This window comes from Rhyacophila brunnea, unplaced genomic scaffold, assembly GCF_057557595.1.
Source record: "Rhyacophila brunnea isolate RB1 unplaced genomic scaffold, BYU_Rbru_1.0 scaffold_2, whole genome shotgun sequence".
Taxonomy (NCBI): domain Eukaryota; kingdom Metazoa; phylum Arthropoda; class Insecta; order Trichoptera; family Rhyacophilidae; genus Rhyacophila; species Rhyacophila brunnea.
In genome coordinates this window covers 23,782,429-23,802,788 of record NW_028232859.1, presented here as the reverse complement: position 1 = coordinate 23,802,788, position 20,360 = coordinate 23,782,429, and the positions used below count along the sequence as shown (strand labels likewise).

Sequence of the window (20,360 nt, the reverse complement as noted above, 5' to 3'; positions counted from 1 at the left end):
CGCCACTGCTATACGGTCATCTCGATAGTACCGAGATGAAAAAAATACGGGTTGTTCTGTATTTATAATTTAATTACATACATACCTATTATCTACTGTCTTTCCTTTGTATTTCGGTTGTTTTGTGTTTTAGGTACAAGTCGGTTTACATGAAGCCGGTGAGCCGTAAACCGACAAGAACCGTGTTTTATTTATACTTACATGAATTTTATCTCAGTACTATACGACCCAAAGAGGTTGGACGGTCTTGAATATACGACCATATAATATTTCCGATACAATATTTCACGGTGAAGTGTGATACGGCGAACTGAATACGTACAATCCCGTGCACGAAATAGGTCAGGCAAACTTTGTACTTTTTATTATGTAAATATCAGTTGGGGCCAAGTAAGAAAAGTATATCAAACAAACATAGATTGAATTTTATATAAAAATAGATCTGCTTATCTAATGTATCTTACCTATGTAAGTTATAGGTATTTTGTCGTGTGAGGTTATTTCCTATCCAACACTTTGCTCCATCCATGTTCCCATTACTAAAAGACAAGTTTACAAATCGATTCTAAGTCACAATGTTTTCCATCTCTTTCGCTTAAAGATACTATACGTGAAAGAGAAAAGGGGATAGATAACCGCGTGGCTGTGTGATTCGTATGTAGGAAGACACGTGTTCTGAAAAGTTCCCGTGTTGAAAATGTCACATACATTTTATTTACTGAAACTGATGCAAACATACGAACGAAAGAAAGACAAGAGAAACGTGGAGATTTTCCGAATCAAAATAACTAAACTAATGGATACAAACATTCTTTATAGAAAATTTTAAGAATAGCAATGATTTTACGATGATAAATCCGTAAGCTCTTCAAGCTACTTAGTATAATTTAGTCTAGTACGGGGAGTCCGAAATCTAAACCGTTGTGCAAGACATAGGTATTTGGCTCGTTTGTTCCAACAGTTTACCGACCCCTGGACTAAATGCAAATGGACAATAATAATTTAATATGCTCTAAAGTTACAGAGATTCCCAAACTTATTTGGCCCATTGTTCTTTTCATAAAAAAAATACTCAACGCCCCCACGGAAATTTAACTTCTTTAAGTGAACAAACGGAAAGACGCAATGACAAATTTACGTTTTATTATGTAGTTATCTATATGTCTACAACGCGTAAAGAGCATAAGTACAGAAAGATGTAAAAATGATACCTTGTCGCCTAAATTATACAATTATATATGTGCATGAAACACAGAAAATTGAGATACAAAACAAAACATATTAATTAGAATGACAATAATTACGAATAGCGTTAAAAATAACCCCAATGAAAAGAATAAACCTGGTACCTACGCTGCTACCAATACATTAATTAATGTTCTGTCCTATTTTTGTCAGCAGCGTTCTTAAATCGCAGCGATTAGCTTTATTTACAATCGGTTTCTTTTTTATTCACCCAACAAATTTGTTATCATATTTACTTTGAAAATATAGCAATCACTACGAATTTAAGATTTTCAAGATAGGTACATAAAACATGTAGAACAGTTTTTCAAAATGTTCCTAGGGCGTTATTACCCACTCTGGGAAACACTGATCTGGACTCTATCTAGTAAGTAGTTTTGTCATATTATTGGTCCTAATACTCTCAATTCATTTGACGAAGGATTCATTCATTATACATATCATATTGGTAGGTACTTAATATCTGTGGGTCAAAAAAATCGAACCCAATCATTAAATACAGCAGACTCAATCAATTATTTAAGAAAATTACTTGCGGCGTATTAAAATTCCAATCGCTTCAACACTTACAATTCATTTATTGCATATCTTTTTATTTCTCATTTGCATTGACAAAATGGAATGAATTTAATTGCCATTAAACTTAGGCACTGATGCGTAAAGAATGTCAGGACAGCCTCACACGGTCACATTTTTCGGTTGATGCGGACGTAAAGTACAGTCGCATTTCGGCGAAATGCGGTGAGCTGATTTGACATATACGATCGGTGTGGGTGCCTCAAATATTTTGTATGTTTGACGCAAAGATGTTGAAATTTATTGAAACGTTTGTATTATTATATTATTATACTGTCGATTTTTTTATAAATAATAAGCCTTGTATAAAAGAGGTACAGATAGGTCCAATAGAATATCGACTGGATATTGTGCATTAGAACACTGATAGGTAGGCACCAGTGGCGTGCGGTCCATAGCTGCCGAAGATGCGAAGTATTCTCAGAAATATTCGATAAATTACTTTAAATAATATTATGCTTTTAATGTTTCTATAATTATGCATTTACTTCTTTCTTGATCAATTATAACTATGACATTCTATATTATGAAAATATGTTTAGAATACTGCAGAGTTACCACTCGAAATAAATTGCAACAAACTACTTTGTCTTCTACTGGCTATGCTACAATTAGTTACATAATATTGATTAGATGAAATATAAAAAAAATAGTAGACGTTCAAATAGAATCCATATACGCAAATGTCATCGCATGCTTCAAGTAGGTACCTACATATTTATATTATATATTTTTAGGACATGAATCTGGTTTAACTGAATCTAATATTTGTAATAAAGTTATTTTTAATCAATCGATTAAAATATTTTGTAAGTATATACATATTATTATGTACTGGCATTTTAGAAGATTTGAAACTGACACAATACCGTAATATTATATTATGAAAACAAAAAAAATAATTAATAGTTGAGTATTATAACGTTACGAAATTCAAAATTTTAAATGCGGAAAAGGTAAAACTGAATGATTTCCACAGTTTTTAAAAACTTGTCCCACAGGTAGTAAGCACGTACATACCAATGACTTTGTGTGCACTACTGGGCTTTAAGAAACATGCAACAATATTTTTATTGAGCATCATTTGTCTACACCTACTAGACGTAAAAACAGATACTTATCCACAGTTGGATTCCTGCTTCACATCAGACGCGTAGTCAAAGGAATTTGTACACGATATCCGATCAGGACGAAACCATTCTTTTAACTGGCAATTAAATCATGGCAACAAACTAGTAAGCAAATGTATCGAGCAAGAAGTGTGGAGGGGCGCACCCGAGGCGAGGTCGTAAATCACAGCCGACCGAGGAGCTAATTGATCAGCACACCGCGGACCGCGGCGGGATTCAAACTTCAAACCTATAATAATATATACACCAATTAACGCTTTCGGACTCGCCTCATTTCTTGTTAGTTTCATTGATGTTTCGCCGACAACGTCAGTGACATCTCCCAAGAGGTATATTCTAGCAGTCGCGTCAACTGTTTGTTCGAATTTAGCACCTGTGTGCGGCATCGAAAAATGTATGCTCTGGCACAATATATTATTGATAGATGCAATATTTTGCGTACGCCGCAGGCTGTGTTGGTAAGACACGATGTGCTTTTTACAGCGATTACTAAAAACCATATTAATAAACTTAACAAAGATTCAATCTAGTATTGAATAAATCTATCTTCATGAATTCGAAAAGTCACTGCAGGCTCAAACCAAGAAGAACACAGATGTGAAATACAAGGAAATAATCGATAACTTATACTTTTAATTAACAGCCACCCTCTTCTCGATAGACGTGCCAAAGGAAGACCGATTGCTGTTCGTTATAATTTATAATGTATTCTGTGTGAGAAGAAAAATACAGTAACATTTAATTATTTGAAGGGGGCAAATTTGGAGAAAATCTAAAAGACAAACATAAACATGTAAGTGAAAGTCAGTTCCATATATTTTAATTTATTTTTAAGATTGTCTGGTCACGAAAACATAACTGATGTAAATTTATTAATGAGCAAAAATATTTTTAGTTCACTATTAACTGGACGCTTATGAGATCACGGAGCTTCGGAGACGGGAGTATTGGAGTAAGATTGAGCATCTTCCGATGTGAATCCCATGGACGACCAGGCGCACAAACGCATCTAGCATGAATAACCTGTAAAGACTACGTACTTAAGACGCACGCTCGAAAAGTGGAAGAACTATGAGGTCGTGGAAGTATCTCGATTCACTTGGCTGACCAAGTTCTCGCCACGAGCTACTTTGTATCAATAAACCTTACAAATGATATCAGAGGATCGGCAAGAGAGCTGTTCTTGCACAAAGGATAACGACTATGAAGAATCAGAAACTACTGCGAAAAATAACAAATTTCTAATGTTAAGAAGGGGCTCGATGTGTTTCTTCGCAGGTAGACAGCGTTAAAGTAAGTGGTGTTACTTGAGAAGCGATTCAATGACGATATTATAAATTTCATTAAACGAGCGTTCGCGATCTTGTTGCCGTGTTCAAACAACCGGCTCGGGAGATGAATTGGTGAATTTTAAAGTGTTGTCATTAATTATTACAAATTCGAATGTAGCTGCGATGTGCGCTATACTCTCTCTACAATGAGCACAGCACAAACTGTGAACATACATTTTCGGGCAGAATAATAATTAATGGAGCGGTTTATAGCAACTCTGCGTTGTATAAATTTAGAATACATTGTTTGTGTACGCCATCAATTTAAATAATTTATGATACTGAATAGATGTGTACTTTATTACGGTAATAAAATACTATGCTCGAGCAAACGCCAGCAAGAAACTTTCGGTACGATTTAGTATTCATCGATTATACGTACATAGATGACGAACATTTATATTGATACATATTTGACATCTATAGATTCCGTTATTCTATATATTCTATACATACTATATTGTGCAACTTCAAGTCGTAAAACTCGGCGAACGTAAGCGACTTAATATATCAGTTTTAAACAAAAAAAACTTATTTTCTCAGTATAATTCAAACGGAAAGATTCGAAAACTAAATAATAACATGATGTCTCCAACGTTTGATTTTTTTTACAATGCAAAACAAGACTACACACTTTTAGTCTTAGGTATATATTATATAAGCAGTGACAATATAATGTAAAGCGTGTGTATATTCAGTTGTAATATTATTTTCCCAACCAGAGAAGGTCGTTTACAAATTAACCATGAGAAAACCCATGTGACCTCGCCGTATAACTTAATTAGTATTGTATTAGAAGATGTGAAATCCCGAGCGATCAACTGAGGCGTAGTTAACCCCTTACCGTCGAGCAGTAGGCTCTTTGCACGGTAGGTGAATAGTTTAACGATGAGTGCAATAAGTGCCCAAAAATACCAAAACTTATATTTCCATGGCAAATGGGAAATTGAGTATTTATTTCTTATGGATGTTGTCGATTAATTTGTAATGTCTCAGTATTCCTCTGCCAAATAAACGTTTGTTCAATTTAAAGAATGACATTTGAAGAATGTGGTAAATCACAGCCTACACGAAGTTGGACAAGCCTGTCGTATTATGGTATTTCTACTGTAAAAAAATATATATGTATGACACTCGTTTTCTTCAATGCGTTGGAATAATGATCAGTTTTTTACAACTATTATATTTTAAATTGAGTATTTAAAAATCATATCTATTCAGGATACACAAAAAAATAGAATAAAGTAACCATAACGACAAAAAATGCTGCTTATTCATACAAAATAAAGATATTCGATGACTAATATTCAATTAAATATTTTCTCTTACCTTTGTATCGTGAGTTCGGCAATCCTTTCTTGCAAATCCTTGGATCGTTCGTTCACAACAGAATAACTCGGCATCCTTCTAAAACTGGCGTAACTTCCTCCAGACTTGCAGGAAGATCCACTCGTCCCAGTCAGCGCCGTGTGAGGAATCGCAGTATCAACTGACAGAAAAGCCGTGTGCGCCTGTGCACTCGATCGAGAGCCATCTCTGGAATCCTGCAGCATCTCTCCCTGCCTTCTGGCCTTGCTGTTCCTCACATAGCATGTAGCTATGGGAAGAGTAATAACTACTAAAGTGACAAGAGCGCATCCGACAGCAATGTAGAATATATTCGCCGAAGTCGTCTCGGATGGCACCGTGTCTACGGAGACGTGTGTCCTCGTCATGCGTTTATTCGCGTCGTCTTCTTTGAGGCAGATCTTTTTTCGGCGGATGTTCAGTCTCGTGACGTTGTTGACGTCTTTGCTCATCGTGATGTTGATGGAGATTGAGATATTGACTTCCGCAGCCAAGTGTCCCGAGCATGGTAGCGAGATCTTGAAGGTCTGTAGATTTGTAGGGATGCTGCCCGGATTGGTCACGTTGAGAGGTGTGGTGTTAATGACTGCATGGTTTGATACGTCCACGTCGATTGTGTACTGCAACTGTGAAGAAGAAAGAAAAATATTGATTAGTAATAGATAGATACATAGTGAATACTATTCATTATATTATGTTTACAAGATCATGGAATCCTATTCGCTATAAAGCTCTGACGATCGCCAACTTTAATGCACAAAAAGACGTTCAAAGAATTTCTTGAACTAGATTCATTCATTTTTCTTTTAGAGAAAATTTATGGTGTGCGTTTATCTCACTTAGCTGGTCGACCCGCCACGTCGGAGCCACAGACCGCCCCTGCCCCCACGTGGGTCTCTGAATTCAATACATTATCTTTTGAGAATGGTTTCTGCAACGAGCCCGAAACTTCGAGGAAAGAGAAGGAAAAACAAACACAGTGACAACCCAAAAACCTATTACTAATCTTCTACTGAAATATAGAAATCTGCACCTTAATAAAACTGTAAAATCACAAAGGATTCATTGCAGGAATCGATCTCGAATTAAATAAACAATAATAATTTTAAATCATACTTCAGGAAATACACCTGCCAATGAGGTGATTATTGCTACGAGAGAAATGCTCGCGAATCAAGAATGATGATCGTACATCCAATGAACTCAAATGAGCTCACTTTACAGATACATACCTACTTACCTACGACTCGTATAATAATATCATTCATAATATATATAGAAATACAGGTAAACTATTAGAGATAGGTAATGATAACGCGCAAGTCTAACTGGATTATGACGGATCAAGTGAAGTAGAATAAAAGTCTATAAATAAGAGTTTTTAATCATTAGTTAGTGGATTAATGTGATTAAACCAACGCACATTTTATGGACACGAAAAGTAAAGGAGAATACCTTGAAATCCTTTTTAATTATATCGATTCGAGTGTTGGTATTGTGGTCACATAAACATAAAGGCTCGGTTTTCTACCCACAAATAAAAAATGATTTTAAATTAATAAAAATCGTTATGGAAATTCGAAAAATTATTTATTTATTTTATTTTATTATATTATTATTATATTATTTTAAATAAAAAAATCTTTTTAATGTTTGTAGATAATATATACCTATCTAATATATTGATTATATAAGATGAAAGCTAATCAGTAAATGTATGAGATTGCAGTTTTAAATAATCAATACATTACCTAACATATTTTTTTTTTAAATCTCAATGCTATACGGCTCTCTCTTTCACATAGAACAGGTCAATGTGAACTGTGCTATGGCAAACTGCATACATATAATTCACGTGTAACTATTACGATCACCTACCCCTGTCATCTTTACAATTCCATTGAACAATATAATATAAAAAATAATGTTAAAGAATGAGTGAAATAATTTAATTACCCAACAGGTGTAGGTAGACCAATCTGTAAATATACTCATAATATTGGAAAATCATTATCCTCATATCGCATTGGAATTCCATTAAAATTGCCAGGTATTACGCAAAAAAAAAATGAAAAGTTACGTTTTTATCGTAATATAAAGATGGTTAGTTCAGTTTACCGCCGACCAAAGCGAACAACCGCAATCGATCGAATAGTAATTTGGCATGATCTCAATAAAATAAGGTTCACAATAAATAAGAAAAAAATCGGCTGATGAGCGAGGAATCGTGAGGTTGATGGATCACGTACCAAAGTGCGTCACGCTACGACTGCCTACCCTTCGACTTCCAAAAGAGAGCTCTTCAACTATCCGCATTATTATTATTTTCACAACAAAATAAAATCTAAGAGCGGAATGCAAAAACATTTGTCATAACTAAAATTTTCTTAGCAGAAAACACTATGCAGAAACATTGTCCTTAGTTAAGATCATTTCTATTGAAAATAATACCATATTTAAAAATTCTCTTTTCTATAGTTTAGGTAAATTATTTTATAATTGTTAAACGATGACAAAAATATGACAACTGCATTTTATAAATGCAATAACTATAAATACATATTAATATTTAATTACAACACTCTTATGTTTCCGTTATAAGTCATTATACGTGATTCCACAGGCACCGCAAGATATTTTTTTAACATGGTAACACTAGCGTCAAGTGTCATCTGGCATCTTGTATTTCTGAGGGCTGGCGTATAAAAGTAAAATGATATTCTGCAAGTACATGCCAAACGAATTAACACTATCAATATCCATATTGAGATACATTGTTAAATGAATTTGAGTGTATGGACTGTTTTATAGACATGCGAATTTATTTTGACAGCAGCTGTCAGTGGTAAATGGTAATACAGAAGGGGGCGTGTTTATAACAAAAGTAGTCTATGGTTAAGGATTCCTTAACTCTACACCCAGGATTGTCTATAGTTAAGTCATGCTTTTCGGCGACTTATCGTTAGGATTGAAATCTTAGATTGTGCATGCCGCTCTAAGTCACATAGATACTGTGACCCCAAAATATTGATGGTAAACAATAAAGAATACGTTTTATCGAACTGGTGTAATTCTATGCAAAGTAGCTATTTATAGCTAATTTAGTATTGAAATAATAGATTACAAAATCATTTCAAACATTGTATAATACACGGAATCTACATATTTAATTAATTGATAATCTGATAAAATCTACTCATTAAAAACAAGCTACATACATAATTATTATTGTGATACCAATATAATTAATTTTATTATGGAATTAGTGAAAGAAAGCCGCTCTTACAATCTTAAATCGGCAATGTGATTATCGGCAAAATTGCTGTAGGTATCAGTAGCTATGATATGCAAAACGGTGAAACCATTCTTATCGGACCTGTAAAACCTGACCCGTAATAATATTGCAGATTAGAAAGTAAATAGCAATGCTTTAAATGGGCGATTAGTTTTAATATTACCAGACTGTCGCAAATGATAAGGAATAGAAATTAGAATAATGAAAATAGGCGCCTTAATAGAAAACTTAACAACGTAACTGCAATAAATTTAACTAATTAGTATTTACGAAAAAAAATATAATAAAAACAAGTTCGATGTTGTCAAATCGATTATATTGTAGATTTAAATATGTTGTCAAAGATTAATTTTATCAGAATAGAATCGTTATACTTGATCCGAATTATAAGTACATAATATTATAGATTGATCTACACCTGTTGGGTATAGGGTAGTTAAATTATTTCACTCATTGTTTAACATTATTTTCTATATAATATTGTTCAATGGAATTGTAAAGATGACACTTAAGGGTGATCGTAATAGCTACACGTAAATTATACGAAGGTATGCAGTTAGTCATAGCACAGTTCACCGTGACCTGTTGTATATGGAAGAGAGAGCTGTATAGCATTGAGATTAAAAATCTTTTTTATGTTAACAGATATGTATTGATTATTAGTAATTTAATACATTTACTGATAGCTTTTATTTTAAACAATGTTTTAAATTAAAAATAAACCTATTTTTTTTTATAAAACCGATATAAGACGTGCGTTCATCGAGAGTCTGATTTTTAAGCATTATAGAGAATACATAATAGATTGTCCCGCTCGGAACAGCTAAATTCACGATTATTCAACAAATACAAATAAGGTTACTTGTTGAATTCAACATGGTGTTAAATCTAGCGTTTTTCGACATCGTAAATAGCTTAAAACTTCTCATAAAATGCTACAATATTACACCAGATTTGATTGAACTTTAAAATTATTACCGTTTGACAAGTGCCTTATAACTTACAACTAATGTCATTGCTTATAACTTATAATTCTCACCAAATTGTGTACATTCAATAGTTTTAGCTGTATGATTTAATTATTATTGGTAGTGGAACAATAAATTCTTCTCGAATCTCTGTTCCTGTAAAAATCATTTAAATAATCATGATCTGTTTTTTTGACATCTATCTTAGTTTCATAACATATCTGGCATATTTTCGCCTACTCCACCGCATGACTTTTTAATGTATAACATCACTTTAATGGTAATTGTCAATAAAATTATCCGTGGATGACACATTACGTATAATACAAATTACACACAAATTTAAAATTATCGGTTTCGCCGTTTTAATAACAGCATTCTTACAGCTTTATTTATACTAGCAATTTAAAGATAAACGTTGTTTATTGAAGATATTAAACACTAATTAATTCTACACAGCTTCATATAATAAATTAATTACTCCAGCTTACGTGTTATTTTTTTCATGCATATTAGCTCAATCAATAACCTAAAAATACTTTAGCATAATGGTTGAAAGCTCTGAATGAAGGTTTATATTATGACCGAATTAGCTACAAATCATGCATAAAGCCCATTAGGACGGTACTCTAATCCAAGCGGAGATGTATGCCCCGTAATAAACTTTAAAATTAAACAGATTGAGGGATTTGGTATATATGAGAAGTATGTAACGTAACATAGCGTAATGGGCTAACGGAGGGATTCTGCGGATTATAATCGTGATATACAAGCAAGGTGTTGAAGTTTACTACAAGTGTACGTACAATCTTGTCTATCGTAAATTATTATTATGATAATTCCTATACATTGCAATATGTGGCGTGCAATAAAGTAGACATACGAGAGCTGAGTAAAGTATGAATTAATATTTAATATTAAATTAATTGATGTATTGTTTATTAATTTTATTTGTCGTGTTTATCAACAGTCACGGTCGATCTGCTTCTCGTCTTCTAAAAATGAAACCCACGACTGATGTAGTACTTGATAAATCTATCAATAATAAAATCTCGTGCATTCGTAGGCCTAGTTCTACAAGTACACAAGTGAATAATTTTAAGTGTTCTAACGACAGGTGTATTTGGGAATATATATGGATATTACAGCCGGCTTACAAGTAGGTACCTACTTAATAGACTGTCTCCAATGTAATTATGTGCTAATGATCTTTAAACAAGTGCGTAATTTTAATAATTTATAGCGGAAAATCACTAGACGTCAAAACAGCTTACATTATTCACCTAACAATATTGTTTCGTACTTCCGTTTCTCTGTGTCAACGACATTTCCTGAATATCTTTATTAGAAATACGTCGAAGATGTTCTTGAATGGGATTAAATAAGGATTTTATGATTCCACTATTTTACTGCACAACCTCTTCCGTTTTAAATGTCTTACAATTAAATTATTGATTCTGATTCCATTTTTAAATAAACTTATTTCCTGTTGTTTCATTTTTGTTTGTAATTCTCGAAATCACATAGGACGCTAGACCCCCCCCCCCCCAGAGTGCGACGCCTGATTAAACTAATTTCGTCCAGTCGCTCGAAGACCAGGGTAGTAGTAAGTAGCTTAGAATTGTAGTGGTATTGTTTGCTAGCATCGAAATAGAGATTGTAATAAACAATCCCAATACACTCGCGAATCACCTGCAGTGTCAATGTATATTGATTTATATATAAGTACATAACACTTTCACTTTGGACTCAATCACATGGATTAAGCGCAAACCTCCAAAACGCCTCACATTTTACACTCGGAAGATGGAGGATTAGGAAGACTGTGGCTTTTCTGGATGGATGGAGTGTCGCGAGACCTCCACTCCTAGTATGTACTGACTTGTCAGTGATTAAGGATCGAACAGAGTGAAGGTTAAACTCGGAACTATAGCGTCATAAGTGAATAAATGGTCATTAAAAAATAGCCTCTGGTTCAGTGTAATCTGTAGTAGGTACGCATGCTTGTCGAATTAATCGATTCGTGTATTATATTTTACTTGTGCCCACGTAATATTATTTTTATTTGTATAAAGCTAATTCTGTGGATATGAACGAGACAATGTAATAACCTATTGTTCGTTTTTTTTTAATAAAAAAAAGTTGGTTCAGGTTGATGTTTATCGGCACACAATGGAGTCATTGAAATATTTAAATTTTGTAGCATACTCCAGAAGTTTACCGAATTTAATTTTAAAACAAATAACTCACAGCCTGTTTCGAGAATATTAAGAGCACCCAACAAAGAAAGCCATTATTATTTATAACACCGCGAAACCTGTTTCATCAAGTAGTTTTTTTTCTGGTTTATTAATCTTGATACAAGCCGTTTTATTTTCTAACAAAACATGGCACATGCGTGTACTAAAAACTGCATCAGGATAACATTATGTCTTGTAATGTTCGAAATTTCTTAGTTTTCGTCTAGCATAGTTTCCAGGCGGTTGGAGAGTAGTTTTGCGATAGCTTTGTCCAGAATTGGCAACAGGCTGATCGACCGATAATTTCTCAGATGCTTCATGCATAAAGTCATGCAAACACTTCGTTCACGGTTTTACGGGCACTCTTCAGAATGTCTATTGTTAGTCCATATTCTCCTGGAGTTCTCCCACTTTTCATGACTGATCGCGTGCTCTACCCTAAAAGTAGTAATCTCGGAGAGGTAGGATTCATCATCTTCATCTGAGGATCGGACCCCATTGCATTGTTACCAGTTTCATTATTATCATGATACAGTATACAGTATTAAAGCGGACTAAACATGTCCTGATCGTTGTTAAATTGAGTGGAATAAGTATTCTATAGCTTTCTTTAACTAATACAATGTCTGCCCCAAAAATTGAAAATGAATATATATATATATATAATGTTGGGCATCACGCGAAAGGACCGTAAGAGAAACGAATGGGTTAGGAAGCAGACAGGAGTACGCGATGTAATAGACGTTGCCAAACAGCTGTAATGGAGATGGGCGGGGCACATTGCTCGCCAAAAGGACGGCCCGCTGGACAAATGCCGTCATCCAGTGGTACACAAAGGAGCATGAAACGGCCACAGGGCCGCCCTAAAAGCCGCTGGATTGACGAACTGGTAAAGTTCGGCGGAAATACGTGGCAGCGAACGACACAGGACCGAGAGAGTTGGAGAAAGCTTGGGGAGGCCTTCATTCAGCAGTGGATTGACCCCGGCTGATGATGATATATATAATATACAGATAGAGCAATGAATCGTGCAAGAATCAACTGAGTTTTTGTATTGCAGTTAACAATAGTAAAACGCTAATAAAAATGGATAAAACTTGAGTTCTAAATTTACAACCACTTACTTGCAAGGGTTTCAACGCGTTGCTAACGTTGAATTGGAAAAATCGAGTGAAAAAAATCCGCGAGTATAATGGACTATGGAGTACAAACAAAATAACTCGCTGTACAAACAAAAAATCTATTGGGCAATAAGAAACGAACGGCACAAGCTCGAGACAATACTCGAGGTAGTTTCACAAAACGAAACCTATAATTTGAGAAACCACTTCGGTTATCAAACCGGCGTGTTTTGGGTTTATTTGTACCTTTATTCTACTATTTATTATTTTAATGCAAGCATTTAAAATTCTACCTTGGCTTACTGTGCAATATGATGTATTTCTGGGTAAACTAAAAACTATTCAATAAAACTCCGTGTTCTTTAAACGCATCATTAGGTAAGTAATTGTTTTCAATGATGTGTTCGCAAATTTTGAGAAAAAATTTACGATTTCGTCAGGGGTTCGTTTCTCATAAATAACACATAGGTACCTCTTTTTATAACCCTACCCTATCACGAAGCTTTGGCAATATGTAATTATAATATCATAACTACACTCACATGTTAAATTTACGCACATACTTAAAAGCTTATAGGTATAGTGTCATGCGAATAATATTTTTATGTGTTGAATACTTAACAAGGAATAGTAGATACATTATAACCACCAAGATATATTATATTTATGTTATTAACTTAAAAAAACTTCTTACAAAATGCTTTGAAGGTTTTCATAAATGAGCTAACATGAGGTAAATTTCTATTGAAGAATTCACGATGTTCAAATCATCTTTAAAGTGTTTGCGCAACATCCCATTACAAGAGCATAATCGTTTAAAAGAATATTATGTACTGCGGGCATCGTTGCTCTTTCGGTTTGTTGTTGACGTAAATGATTGACATGTGTGGCAACATTGCTAACAAGGTGCCTTTCCAAACAAAATATACACTCAATAATTCACTTACCAATACAAAGTAGATAGGTACCTATTCACGTCTGACATTTCGCACGCTGTGTGTAGGAAAATTTATACACGGTTCGTTGACTTCTAGAGACTTAATAATTTAAAAATCATTACAATATTCATGAATGGTATTACAGCCATTGAAATCAGTCATTCATAACATTAAAAAAACAAACACTAAATTATTGTGTGTGCAACGTAAACAAAGGAAGGAAGAAGGAAATATTTGAATAGTCAAGGGACGGAAACAAAACTTTCATTCATTTAGTTGTTAGACAATATCTATCCATAATAATAAATTATGATGCAGTTTTGACGAATGGATTAGATGGCGAATTGAGTACCTAGTAACTACACCAAAAATGAATGTGGACAGTTGCTTGTTTATTTATTAAATCTATGGTAATTTGTAGAAAGATTAATCTTGGACGGCTGAGTGCTGGGTAGCACGCAGAATAACAGAAAGAATGACATTAGAGAAACCTTCATCCCGCAGTAGTTGATGATTATGGTGGTTATAAATGTACCTATCTTAATATATTTTTGAAACACGTATAATATGATATTTATGCAACACACCCACCCTATTGTAATTATTTTTTAATAATACATTCAGTTCCTTCCTTGTTCCTTCCTTACCTGGTCTAGTATTAGACTTCTTAACGCGATTACTATTTACCACAAAGTAACGGGTATCATTTTAGAATTAATAACATTGGTTATCGGTACATCACGGTTAAAATTGTCGGGTCGGCGATCGAATAACGTCTGTGAAATTGCATATTAGGGACAATTAATACAGGAACGCTTTAGAACTTTGCAATTTTTACTACACTGATACGCCTCTTTGCCTGATACCGCACATACAATTAGATATTAGATCAAATGATATTCACTTGTTAATATAATATGTAGTAATAAATAAATAAATAGATAACATTATGTAACAAATATCGCACCCCCAGTAAAATACTGTCGTAAGTCTGAAATGGGCGTTTTCGAGTTATGGATGTGGTTGGATTCGTATTTTTTTTTGCTATTTTAATAAAATACTATCGTATCTCAAACTCAAATAGTGTCGGAGAGAAAGCACTTAATACAGTACATTACTTTCCGAAAACTGTTGAATAGATAATAAAATAGTGTTGTAACTAAGTTACGACAGTATTTTACAAGAAGCTTTCTAAAAAACTAAAACAATACTTTTCAAAAAAATACTGTTGTAACTCTGTTACTACAGGAAAATCTTGAGATACAGCGTAATTTTCTCACTAATTGCATGGATATTATTGTTCCAAAGTATTCAAACAAAAAAAACTGGAAGCAGCAGAGGCAACAATTTTTGTTATCAACAATTAAATGGAAGTAAAATACAAGAAGTATGCAAAAAATACTTTATCAACACATTTGGGGTGAGTGAAAGGTACTGCTCCACTGCATGGAAAACACGAGATCTTCTTTCCGGAACGCCAATTCCAGAACAAAGAGATCACAAAAATCACAAAAAAATTAGTGATGTTTAAAAAAATGATATAAGAGCTCACATTAAGTCTTTCCCAGTGATCGAGTAACATTATTTACGTGCACAGACGTCCAAATTGTATTTAGATGGTAAATTGCTGAAATGTATCGGTTATACAAAAAACAACAAGCTGACAGCAATATGCCATTTGGAAAAGAACACTATTATACGCATCTATATTTAATGACGAATTTAATATTGGCTTCTTTAAGCCTAAAAAAAGATTTGTGCGTTGAATGCGACCTATACAATAATTCTTCACCACCAGATGAAAAAAAACAACTTCAAGAAAAATATGAGACACATCAACCTGGAAAAAAGAGGCAAGGGATGAAAAGATCAAAGACGTAGCAGAGTCCCGAACTAATGGCCAAAATAGCGTCATTAATGTAGCTGTTTATGATTTGCAGGCTGTTTTACCGCTTTCTTGCGGAAATGTGTCAACTTTCTATTATAAACGAAGGTTGGCAATGTATAATCTTACAGTCTATAATATCACTGAAAATATTGCAAACTGCTACATGTGGGACAAGAGTCAAGCTGCACGAGGATCCAATGAAATTGGTAGCTGTGTACTCGATTACATTGCATGTCAAAAATATCACCACATTGAGCATTTTATTTTTTACAGCGACATTTTGTGCCGGGCAGAATAAAAATAAATACATTGCTGCAATGTATTTATATGCCATCAAGAATTCACAGAAAATTAAAACGATCTCCCTTAAGTTTTTGATCACCGGGCATACCCAAAATGAAGGCAATAGTGTCCATTCTACAATTGAGCAGCAAAAGACTAGGGCTTTAAAAAGTGGACTGATATTTGTGCCCAGCCAAATGATTACCATTGTACAAACAAGTAAGAAAACAGGACAACCATACATAGTTAAACCTATGACGACAATAATTTTCACAACATGAAAAAACTAGCAGATGAAATCGGTAAAAATTACAACACGGATGAAAATGGAGAAAAAATATTTGTGGTAGAAGATTAAAGTTATAAGAGTAGACAGAGACTATCCATACATTATTTTTTTTAAAACCAGTTATCATGAAGAATGTAGGAAATTGAATGTTCGTCAACGGCAAATAGGTAAACCGTTACCAATGGATGGTCTCAATTTATCCAAAGCATATCAAGAACGACCAAAAATAACGACAATTTAGAATAAGGATTTGCTTTCTCTCTGCACTGCTAAACATCATGAATTTTATTATGATTTTTTTGCTTCTCTTCCAAGTGATGATTACAAATTAAAAATTGTACCTAACAATTTTATTTGCCCATTAAATAAAATAATTAAGTAATTTTTTGTTATTTTGAACTAATAATTGTATTTTTATTGTTTTTTTTTAAATAAATCTTTAAAGATTGTACCATAACTTAATATTTTGAAAACCTTCCTTTACAGTGCCCAAGAAATTAGTTAAAATTATTATAGTGGTGGTAGGGAATTTTACATAGAAAGTATTGAGTTGATTCAAATTTTACCATGAAATTTTCAAATGTCCTAATAAAATACAGTCGTAACTCAGAAATATTAAAATATCTCCATTTGTATATGTTTTAGAGAAAAATGATGAATACAGTTGAAAATAGATCATGTTTTTCCATAAAAATGAGTAATAATTTTTACATTCAGAGTTTTCCTGTATTTACAAAGAATATTTGAAACTTCAAATGGCTCTCCTGCAAAATGCTAATTTTTGGATTACTACAGTATTTTACTGGGGGTGCGATATATTTTTTAGATTATCATCCTAGAGCCGGAGTGCAAAATTATGACGTGGCAACTCTACCTTGTGCCAATTTAGAATACCTAATGTCCAAAACCTTAAAATGCAAATAGGCAGGCACCTAGGTACCTAGTGATACTTACGTATCGAATAACCGTTGCATGATTCAAAACCGCAAGGTAATTGGGTACTTGATACAATATACTGTACCTACTTAACTGCATTCACTTCAGATTAGAATATCGCAAGAGAACTAAAAATCGCTTTTGAAAACCTGCTACAACTATTATTATTTATAAGCGACTTCAGTATTTTAAAAAACATACCGTATATATTTATTTATTACATTAATGAAAATAAGAAATCACAAACACTAAACAGATACCTTCAGATTAAACTTATAGATACTTCCACCGACCACCACAGTGAAAAAAATATATACTAACAAAGTTTATCAAAATTTACTCAAAGAGTAAAATTTGACTCTTTCGCCCGGCAGTAGGTGTATTTTCTGATAAAAAAATCGTATAATTTGGTTAAATCTGTACAACAATAATTGATGAAGATATTGGAAGGCAATGCCCCACACAGAATAGAATGTAACCCAACCAGGTTTCTGCGGCGCTCAATGAGAATTAAAAATATGTTGTGAAAAAATAAAACTCACCACATTTTTTAAATTCCATAAAAATAAGACGAGAAAGAGTGAATTAATGTGGATGTGGTGTAAATATGAATATTAATAAACCAAGCATAACTACCCAATGACGACTTTGAGAAGTTTCATCATCATCAGCCTAAATCTATCCACTGCTGGATGAAGGCCTTTTCAAGCTGCTTCCACTTCTTTCGGTCCTGTGCATTGCGTTGCCACGTACTTCCGCAGAACTTTATCATTTCATCGATCCAGCGGCTTTTAGGTCTACCTTGCGGACGTTTTGTACTTCTTGGATACCACTGGATGACTAGATTTGTCCAACGATTGTCTCTTCTTCGAGCTGTGTCCAGCCCATCTCCATTTAAGGCTTTAAATAAACTCTATTACATCGTAAACCCTTGTCTGCTTCCTTATCCACTCATCCCTCTTTTTGTCCTTTCGCGTTATGCCCAGCATGCACCTCTCCATACCACGTTGTGCTACTCTAAGTTTCTGGATCTCCCTTTTACTTTGAGTCCATGTTTCACACGCATATGTGATCACGGGATCACGGGAACGGGGACTAGACGAGAATTGACAAGTTTAATTAATAAATAATGTGCTATAATACCGTAGGGATTTATCAAGATTTCATAAAATACAAAAACGGATTCCTCAAAACGAAAACAAAAGGGGATTTTAAACTTAATTACAAAAAAACCTAAACAAATTGAGCAAGTGATACCTACATTTCTCATAAGGGAGGTTCAATTATTGTTAAAATATAAGGTCCAGGAAAAGGTAGAATAATTATATGACTGCAGATTTGTTTAAGTAGGAGATCTACGTTTCACATATTCAGAACAGCCGAAGACAACATGTAGGTACCAATCTACATAATTATTATTGCAGACCAAGGTAGGAATCGCTGATGAGTTTAAACGTGTACAAATTTAATTTACATCGTCAAATAACTCCATTATAATGGTATTATAATATAATGATTCCTGTCCGGGAAATTGTAGATACGTAGGTATGCAGTTCACCGTATCACAGTTCGCTGTTGTATCGGAAACGTGAAACGTGGAACCGTATAGCATTAAGATTAAATTATAAATTAAAAAAATTGAAAATACGTAATAAATATCAACGGAATACAAGGACAGAAGAAAATAGATCAGCAAGTAAGAAAAATAGAAATACATGCAATCTAATCATATATAATTTTGAATGATTCAAAATTGGTTAACAAATATCGTCTCTGTTCTGCCAGAACACACTAACTGGAGAATACTAGTTTTGAGCAATTGGACTTTGAAGTTGTTAAAATGTTTGAAATGGTCTATCATGTGAGTTTATTAAGTAATCGTAAAAAGGATGACTTTAAAATAAAGCCTGTATACCTATTTATTAAAAAGATTTCCAGACGGTAAAGTTTGAAATAATGAACATTTTGGTATAACTAACTCAATATGTCATTTTAGTGTCTTCTGCCAGAACAGTGACGATACGTGCTCGTGAAATGCTCCACGAACAACGCGTATTTTTTATCTCAATGCTATATGGACATCTGTTTCCTGTACATAATTATACGGTGAATACGGCAATCTGCTTACGCTCAATTTACATGGAGCCATAATTAATTATTATCTTTGACACATCATTTAGGCATCGTATTTATTGAACGTCAATTGAATAGACTCGTGGACGCAACGATGTAACTAAGCATAATGACTACGCAGCGTATATCGATTAACGATTATTACATAAACAGTTAACGAGTTATTTCCAGAGGTAATTTCGGTAAGAAAACTTTGTGCACCGAGAAAAATAAAAATAAAAAAGAAGTACAAAAAACCGCCCGCAGCCGAGTCGTGTGTACTATTTGAATACGAAAATGTATCGAATTTACATTTTAAACTCAGTGTGGTCAACCCGGTGGGTACAAAAAAATGAAACGAAGCCTCTCGGTAACAACAGCGAATGATCGACTTTTTTCCGAGCTGGCTCCAAGCGGATGTCGGTAAACACGATAAATATACGTTACAGAGAAAATATCAAACAATTTCTACTCTGATTGGCTCCGTTTTGTGTGTTGTTAGTTTAGCCTGAACTGGTCCCCGAGTAATAAGCGACGTCGGTCCAATAGTAATTTTGCGTCATTAGAATTCTTGTTAATCAAGGTAGCCATTATTATTTATTGAGTTTACATTGGATGAGACTATTACATTGGTATGTTAATAATGCCATTAGATTGAAATT

At 33.8% G+C, this 20,360-nt stretch overlaps 1 protein-coding gene across 1 annotated transcript in view; it reads right to left on the bottom strand.

Moving 5' to 3' along the window:
* Nucleotides 1-20,360, bottom strand: part of LOC147072080 (inactive tyrosine-protein kinase Dnt-like) — a 226,918-nt gene that overhangs the window by 11,057 nt on the left and 195,501 nt on the right. Inside the window, exon 3 of the mRNA XM_085947030.1 lies at nucleotides 5,612-6,255. Within this exon, the coding sequence (XP_085803156.1) occupies nucleotides 5,612-6,255 (644 nt within the window). The remainder of the gene's footprint in view (nucleotides 1-5,611; nucleotides 6,256-20,360) is intronic.